The sequence below is a fragment of the Microchirus variegatus genome (genome assembly GCF_963457635.1).
Source record: "Microchirus variegatus genome assembly, chromosome: 3".
Classification (NCBI taxonomy): domain Eukaryota; kingdom Metazoa; phylum Chordata; class Actinopteri; order Pleuronectiformes; family Soleidae; genus Microchirus; species Microchirus variegatus.
In genome coordinates this window covers 20,857,390-20,866,641 of record NC_139804.1, presented here as the reverse complement: position 1 = coordinate 20,866,641, position 9,252 = coordinate 20,857,390, and the positions used below count along the sequence as shown (strand labels likewise).

The 9,252-nt window shown below is 40.5% G+C and overlaps 1 protein-coding gene across 1 annotated transcript in view; it reads right to left on the bottom strand.

Moving 5' to 3' along the window:
* Nucleotides 1-549: 549 nt before the first annotated feature.
* The window catches only part of nlk2 (nemo-like kinase, type 2), a gene marked incomplete at both ends in the record, with an annotated part of 18,204 nt that continues 9,501 nt past the window's right edge, over nt 550-9,252 (bottom strand). The window contains 7 exons of the mRNA XM_083887327.1: nt 550-604; nt 2,850-2,943; nt 3,467-3,665; nt 3,971-4,057; nt 4,478-4,579; nt 6,097-6,306; nt 7,888-7,973. Coding sequence (XP_083743453.1) covers nt 550-604; nt 2,850-2,943; nt 3,467-3,665; nt 3,971-4,057; nt 4,478-4,579; nt 6,097-6,306; nt 7,888-7,973 — 833 coding nt within the window. The remainder of the gene's footprint in view (nt 605-2,849; nt 2,944-3,466; nt 3,666-3,970; nt 4,058-4,477; nt 4,580-6,096; nt 6,307-7,887; nt 7,974-9,252) is intronic.

Below are 9,252 nucleotides of genomic sequence, written 5' to 3'. Positions count from 1 at the left end.
AAATATTTTTTATAAAATAGGGAAATTTTCAATAATAAAATATTGTGTTTAACACAATTACAATCGATTGTCTGAACAAGACGCATAAGTTGGGCTAAACTGACCAATGTGGAGGTGAAGGTGGACATAGCAAAGCGGACAAGTCTACCTGTATGTTTTATGATAAAAGAAAAATTTAAATAAACATCTTTTCTTATATGTATTATTATATAGAAAACACAAATGTACTTCATATTATAGATGTGTTAAATTTAAGCTACCTGGAAGTGAGCACATGAGTTTGTTTCACACATTCTGATTTGGTCTTCAGAGCTTTTCTTTCATCATTTGCACACCAAACCGTCTATGACACACACCATAAAGCAGTTACCAGTGGGCTTGTCCTTGTTTGGGTCACGTGTGGGCCAAACACACGGCACATGTGCGAGTCCTGCTCTCCAGTGAAATGCTACACAGATTATAGAGGACGCTGAGATGCTCTCTTGTTCCCAGTTTAGCAGCGTGTCAGTTGGGACAGATGATGTCATACAGCAGCAGCAGCAGCAGCAGCTATTCCCACACCAGCGGAGACGGAGGCATTTCAGACGGCTGAGCCACTGTGGAGCTGTTCAACAACTTCATGTTAGCCTTTCATGGATCTGCTTACTATAGACACTTGAATCGTTGTTACATACACGTAGTGCTTCCACAAATAAATGCAATCATCCCAACTCAATGACAATGTTCAAGAGGAAGTTGAGGTTCTTTGAAGTGGGGCTGCTGTTTCCATGTCTGAGATTCACAAACTCACTGTCACTGGCAACGTGGGAGAAAACTACAATAAATCTACACCTGCTTAGCTTAGTGACATCTTAAGATGTTTGTCGATTTTTTTTGCTGTTAGACAGCGTTGTGCATCTGGAACCTGAAGAGTGTACACCACTCTCTCCCTGCACCACAGAGCAAATCAGTGATTTTTCCATCAGGAGTTAATGTCTGCACATACTCCGCAAGAACAGAGAAATGTGTTCACTCTCTCGGGACTGCGAGCAAAGAATGACGTCGTTATTTTCTTGCAGCCCTCCTTTGGGAGTTTGACACATTTTCTTGTTTGTGTGATTGGCGAGAAATTAGTTAATGCAGAGATGTTGTCATTCCCTATGAGGACTTCCCGGGCACTTGAGTTTCTCGCCAAGTATGAAATGTCCTGGCCAGAACTTACTTTGTTCCACCACCTTGAGAAAAAGAACAAATTTCTCTGTTCTTGCCGAGTATGGACAGGTCTTGACATCCACTGCTGCCTCAATCGGTAAGTTTAAATGTATTATTTTGTGACTTCTGTGTTTGAAATATTTTCTTCAGTTTGACCCAAGTGGCACAAACTTACCAAACAAAGCACCATTAGATCAACAACTCCTCTGTCCCCTGGAGAGCTAAAAACACTGATTTTCTTCATGGAATTTGGCGTGGGAGAACGAACGATTAACAAACCTCTATTTCCAGACAGAAAAGTCTCACAGTGACATAAAGCAGCAAACATACTCTTAAGATATTATAGACTGTGGTTTCTCACTCCTGGTCCTGGGGACCCATTCCCCTGCATGTTTTAGCAACGTCTACAACATGCAGGGCAGTGAGTCTCCAGGACCAGGAGTGAGAAGCACTGCCATAGACTGAAGCAGGCATAGATTGAATTTGGTGAGTCTTTTGTTAAGTGGCTAAAATCTGTTTTTGTTTTTCATTCTGGCAACCATGTTACAAGTGAGAGCCAGTGTCTAGATCCCAGGCTGGTTCCCAGAAATGGCAGCACCCTCAGCAGTGAGCTCACCTAAGTGAGTGTTGATAATGTGTCATTAGCTCTTGCAACCATGCTTAAAAAAAAGTTATCACTTTTAAATGTTTCAAACGACATCCAAACTGCAGTCGGGGGACTTAAAAATTCCTGGTGGGAGTTTGAAAACTAACAGGTCGATGGGCATAGATATTAGTGATGACAAACTGCAAACAGAGCAGCTAAGGCTGGCAGCAGAAGAAACTTTCCCAAATAACATGAGCCATATTTCGACCACAAGTAGCAGGAACCTTAAATGCAATTAATTCTTTGAAAGTATTAAATGCTTGCATTTCCCTTATTACTTATTACATCGTACTCTCTAAATTAAACTGACTCCTGCAGCCCTGTGACACTCAGGCGGAGGATAAAGCAGCACAGTCAATCTAGTTCAAAGTCACAACTGTGATGAAAAAACAGTGTTGTGGTGGTTACACGTTTATTGCTTTCACTTCAGTCCTTTTTTTCAAGTAGCAAATTAATTATTTTAGATTTCCGAGTATGATGCAACTGCATCAAAATGTCACGCAAAAAAAAGTTGCAGACACTGTGACAAGACTGCCAAAAGCAAGTAGTGCAAGCAAAATCACTCAAGTGTCATGGTTACGCTATTGAAAATCTGGAGCACAGCCAATAAAAACCTGAAGAAGTAACAATCCTGTCCAAGTGATGAAAACATTCTGGTCAGATGACAAAGTGATGATAATTGTAAAAATAAAGGAATTTCATATTAAACTACTGCAACTTTCAGATAGTACTAAAGCAGTGAACGTTTTAACAGGCATACCATTTACATTCTGGTCCCTGTGGTGGAAACACACACTTCCTGTGCCCGTGGTCGAAATGCAGCTACTGTTATTATCTTAATATGCAGGTGGAGCAGAAAGATGAGCAAGGAAACTACTGGAAAGTGATAACATTACACCTTACCACCATGTATGCCTTGTCACTACACACATTCATATTATACATGTACATCATTTTCAAGTCTAAAACCTTTGATACTGTTTTATTATGAATAAAAAAATGACTCTCTAACCTGATAAAGCTTTTGAAAGCAGCCGACTGAGGGTTAATGCAGAGTGGCACTCGACTCCCCTTCTGCTGCTCCAGAATGAACTGATGGATGATCTCTGTGAGGGAAACACAGCAGCAGCAGCAGCATTAGAGACTTGTTCACTTACACTTCACATGTGAATTCTGTCGATTTTTCACAATGTTGGAAGCTAAAATGTCTCTTTATGACAAACATTTGTGTCAATCGACTTGACAACTGTGCATCAGAGCAGCAAAGAGTAATCTGCACTGTGAGCAGAAGTTAAACTCATCTCAACTGACCTTCACTTAATGAGCCTAATAAGCTTTAGAGGTTCCCTGTAGTGTTTTAGTCCACTACTAATGCTTCATAGTCATGCTTTCTTTTTTTTAAAGGACTCCCTCCTGTTTTGTTTGTATCATGCACATACATCTTTGTTGATAGTTTCCTATGATCAGTGACCTCACAGTGCACACACTGGTTTGTGCTCCTTTAATAATCCCATGTAAAATAGGAGATTGTGATACATGTAAAAAAAAAAAACTAAAATATAAATTCATTGCTGTATGGTGTTGCTTTAATACATGAATACAGTAAAAGTGAGCAGCAGACAAACTCACCTTTGACCTGTCTGACAGAGCTAAGGTTCTTCTCAAAGCCATCGTCGAACTTGAGATTCGTGACAGGCTCAAAGTCACTGGTGTAAACCCGGCCGGAGGATGTGGTGTAGCAGCACTTGCACATGCACGTGTGGTAGCGCAGTCGACCCTCGTCCAGGTATGGGTGAGCCAGGGCGTCCTTCGCTGAAATCCTTTTTGACTGGAGAGCGCACGCACACACGCACACACACACACACACGTAAGCAGGTGGCAAATACAAAGTTGTTAATTAGTGACAGAAAATTTTATTAAATGAACCTTTATCACTCTGTACTTTCAGATATGACCAAATTTGAGTTGTTATTTAGATCTTTATGTGTGCTAAATATACAGGTGATGTGAAAACATTCCCAGGAGATCCGACCCTAAACTTTAGCCTATTGTTTACATTTACATCTCTGTCTGTTATGTCTGTCTTTTATTTTAAGCGTATATCAATATCATATTATATTTAGAATGACTGACCGGATCAAATACGAGCATCCTGCAGAGGAGGTGGACAGCTTCATGGGTTGCTTGGCTGGAAAGAGTGTAGAGAACAGGAAGCGATGGCTGCAGACAAAACAAACAACAGATGGTCAATGGATCTGTATTTTAAAAGCACTGTTCTCGTCTTGATGACCACTCATTCACCCACTCGCACACATTTATTTCACACAGTCCATCTACAGAGCCTGGTCACACATATGCAAATCACTTCTACTCTGTCCAAAGGTGGGTGTGGTAAATACATAAATTAAAAAAACACACCGACTTTGCCAAAGCAAGTTAACTTTTCATGTGACTAGACTCAAACAAACAAACGTCTGTATGGTTGACTAGGGCTGAACAAGTCAAGCTTTCGTTAAATATTTATGTTATAGAACACGTCACCATGATGATGGTTTCTAAATAGTAATAATAATCCGTTTTCATCACGCAAATCTTCATCTGCAGTCAAAAGCCAAGTTGAAAAAAAAACAGAGTGTTTACCTGTTTGTGGGGTCCTCTAAGAATGTGTGCACGAGCACCTTCACATGCTGTCCTCATTGCCTCCATTGAGGGAGTTCCCAGCAGGTCAGTGATTAAATCAAGCTACGAACCACACAGACAAAAACAATTCAATGATATAGAGCTAATTACATTTAAAGGCTGGACACAAAAAAACTTTTGATTGTCCCACTCATTTCAAAATATGTTGGTTGTGAGTGCAGCTCGGCATGATGTGTCACGTAATATGTGTTTGAATTTTGATTTATCCAAGCCAATCTATTTGCAAATCACATTTTAAAACAACAGTATTGGACCAAAGTGCTACGGTAATAGTCATATAAACAAACATGAAAATGTAAAACAGGTGGGTCTTTCAAAGTGAGTTAAAATGAGAAAGTAAATGGACCTGGCTAATGTGTTATGGGGGAGCTGCAACTGCAAAAGCCCGATCCCCTCTGAGCTTCAGCTGCGATATAGGAACAGCAAAGATCAGCTGATCTTAGAGACCACAGGGGCACATATGGCTGCACCATGTCAGAGAGGTAGTGCAGAGCAAAACCATTTAAACATTTATAGACAAATAAAAGGATTTTAAAATCTATTCTATCCTATAATGCACTGGGGCCAATGGAGGGAGGCCAGAATGAGGGAGATGTGCTTACGTCTGTGTGTCCTTGTTAAAAGGCAGGCAGCAGTGTTATGGATAATCTGAAGGCAAGAAAGGGAGGCCTGGCTAACCCCATCATAAAGGATATTACAATATTCTAGACCTGTTTCATGGGGAAGGTGACAGCGCCGCAGTTTAGTAGTTTTAAAAGCTGTGAAACGACTGTATCAGAGACTCATGGTTGTGAAATTGGCATCAGACACAAAAGAAATGGTCAGACTGAACTTAGTTATTGTTGCCTGATTAGGTTTTGAATGGATCAGAGCAGCATTGTGTGGGCCAGCAGGCGGCGCTATGCCCTTGACTTAATTTTCGTGTGCTGGTGATTTCTGGCCAGGTCTCTCGTGTCACATATTAGGTTTTGAGCCGATAGGTCAATGTATGGAGAAGTTACGGGCACTTCCTGTTTTGAGGTGAATGGTGAAAATTCGCCAAAATTCCAACGTTTGCTGTGGCCACGCCCTTTTGAATCTGCAAGACGATACGATATCGTTTTATCTTTGTGTGTCTAGTACAACTTGACGTGTTTTTACATGTACTTCCATGTTAGAAGAGTTTGTTCATTTACACCACTTGGACACCAAATTCAAAATGGCCGACTCCATGTTGAGTTGAGGCCATGGTTCCAATGGACTTTTTTGTTTGACTTGGGCTGTGACATGTTTACACCAAGTGTACTTAGTTTTGGCTTTGTCCTACAGGGTTTTACCTTTGGGGGCGATACTGAATCATTTTGCACCACTTTTATGCATTCACCTTAACCAGTTCTGATTTACGTGCCAATTTTCAGGAAGTCCAATAGGTCCTGGCACCACTGTGTGAGTGCTAAGGCCCTAAAAAACACTGAACCACTGAGGTGAAGCAGTGGTGTGAAGTATCAGAGAGTATACATGCATTATAACTGTTACAACTGACTTAAGACCAGGTTATTGGTGGTCAAAGGAGGGTTTACCTGCTGAATGGGACTTTGGGCTTGAAAGAGGATGCGTCTGCCCAGCAGCTCGGCGAAGATGCAGCCCACAGACCAGATGTCGATGGAGTTGTGGTAGTGACGACTTCCCATGAGGATCTCTGGAGCCCGGTAGTACTGTGTCACAACTTCCTGAGTCATGTGTCGTGACTCGTCCGACTCCTCCATTCGAGCCAGACCAAAGTCACAGATCTGAAATAGATTTTTCTCAGAATTCAGAAATATTTTTACACCACCACACTTCATCCTTGTCTTCTCTTTTTAAATGTCGTATATGTCTAAGAAAACATCTCCATCTTGCTTAAAATAAAGCGGCTGTGTTTCTCATATCAGAAGTGTTACATCATGGCTCCCACACAGGCTATACTGGGAAGTTCACCCATGGATATCAACAGCCTACATTTATTCTGTCCCACACAAACAAAGGTGAAAGTCAGAATTTACACATTTGTATTTTTGAGTAGAGGAAATGTCTCATCATGACTGAGTCACAGTATATGTAGAGACTTTAAAGTTTAATTTTCACACTAAAAAAAATAAAATAGTTCTTCATTGACTGAACACAGCTAGAAGTATACTTTGTGGACATGTGGGCTTTGAAGATAAAGAATTCAGCAGCTGTGAGGGTGACAGAAAGTGACACAGACAACAATGTTGCTGCCTGGTAGTTCTCATTATTGGTGAAAACAGAGATTTAACATGGAAATACAAATATCTAGTCTGATTTCTTCAACATTTGTATCAAACTAATTATACACATTGAATGGAGAGCTCCAAGTCAGACTCAGGGATGATTAGTGCCAGACCGATTTATACATCAATTAAAGCTGCAGTGTGTAAGTTTTGGCAATTAAAAAAATAAATAATAATATTATTATTATTGTGCCTGTCTTCATGAACATAAATTATGTAACTTTATTTGTATGCTGCATCAAGCAAACCTATTAGACCTGACTGAGGGAGCATTTGTTTGTATACAGCACCCATGCAGGGGTGGGTGGGGACAAGAAGCCTTTATCGCGTAGAATCACTTCTGAATCTTTTCGTGGGCACGTCTTTGTGTTTTCAGTCATATTCAAACCTGTTGGAAAGTTGTCTTGCTTCACTAGTACAATGCTGAGGTGGCCTCTGTCTTGACATAAAAATGTAAACACTGCTATACTGAGAAAGACAGAGAGAGTGGAGCTGATAGTCTTAGGCCCTGTCCCAATACCTCCCCTAACCCTACATGTTTGCCATAACCCTACATTTTGCGCATTCACATGTAGGGGGGAGCATGGGGAAATGCGGGGAAATTTTAAGGGGGAGGTATTGGGACGTAGCCATAATAAGCACTGCAAACACTAATATGACATTAAAAGTTTGATCTCACTTGTTAATATTTAAAGTTACATACTGCAGCTTTAATTAAAGTCAGTCTAGCAGTGTAGCGTTGGGCTGAAAGGTTTTTAAATGCAGCACATGATGTTATCAGCTATTTAAGATATTTGAATAGCATTTATGGGAGAGCTGCACAGCACAACTCACTGCTAACCAGACAAGGACTGTTTGTCTGGTTAGGCGCATTTGATAAATAATATGATTAAAGAATCTGATATAAGCAACTAATCCAAATCAACCATAAGGTTTGCAGTGTCAAAATAGCAAAAACTAGGCGATGCCTTTAAAAGTATGGTGTGAACAGTAACTACTAAGCTCCCAGCAGAATTAACACAGGCTTCAGTTACTGTGATGTTCAGCTGGGCAATAGAAGATTGAGTCTCTAACACACACCTTGAGCACACAGTTGCTGTTGACCAGGAGGTTGCCAGGTTTGATGTCTCTGTGTAGAATGCCAGCAGAATGAAGGTATTTCAGTCCTGGTGGTTGTCATGGTGGATGAGTAAGAGACCAAACAAGGGGAGATTACATCAGACATCACTTGTGCAACAAGCAGGTTCAGCGATTTCACTGGTGATTACAGACCAGCGGGCAGACATTAGACTACAGCTGTTATTAATGACTGCCACATGTTGTGTGCAGTCAGCGTGGTGTGTGTATGTGTGTGAAATTATAATATATATTCAATAACAAGGCTTTTTATTACAGTCTATTCATTGGGTATAAGCTAGAACCTCTTGACACTGGCCCGACTCTTACCATCATTAATCGATAATCATGGGGATCATAGTCAATCGGCACTAAGTGACAAAGTTCAGTTGAAACTAATGTGAGGTCTATGGCTTAAAGGGATAATCAAAGTGAGGTTGATTGAGGAACTGACATAATCAGCATCTTACAAACAGCCGACAGTGATGTGCACATATCCTGCATGTCTGTGAAAACACAGCTGCCAAAGTGACACCAGGAAAAACTGATTTTAGCCTCTAAAAGAGCGCACCAAATAAAACTTGCACCAGCGTATATGATCACCAAATAAAACTTGCACCAGTGTATATGATCTTAACAATGTGTTTGCCACGTTGTCTCCAACCACACCAAAGTCCAATGAGAAGATTTGACATCACAGCACAGGGATTTGCTCAGGTGTGCAGGTTCAAATTAGATTCATTTTAGATTCAGATTTATCCGTGTAACACAATCATATCTGACAAGACATTTTCTCAATGGACTGAGGTGCATGAGTGAGTGGACTAAGTGTTTACAAAGTGACACAAACTTCCCTCTCAAGTTGGAAAAGGCAGCCTAATGGTGAGGTAAAATGGCAAATATATGCTCTAGGCTTCTTAAATACCAATTTGTGCAACTGGCCCCAGGTGACTTGCCTACAAAAGCTGTTGGACCAGAAATATCTATTAGGTTTAAACAGGGTGAGAAAGCTTTTCTGACATTTACAACTGAGAACATATTTATTTAGAGGTCGCTCTACGTTTAACAATCACAATTTGTGCCGCCACTACGAGTACATTCACTTTTAAACACATATTTGACAAATAGGCTTCTGCTAATCAAAAGATATGAAGGTTCAGTTCACAGTTTGAATCCTATTTTCCTTTTCCACATATCAAATTGTCCTTAGGCATGTGCTGTACAGATGTGCAGGGGTAAATATTACATGTACATCATAATTTAGTCAATTTACAACTGTGTGCATGGTCAATTTGTTCACAAGTGATGTGATTACAAGCAGTCACAGGG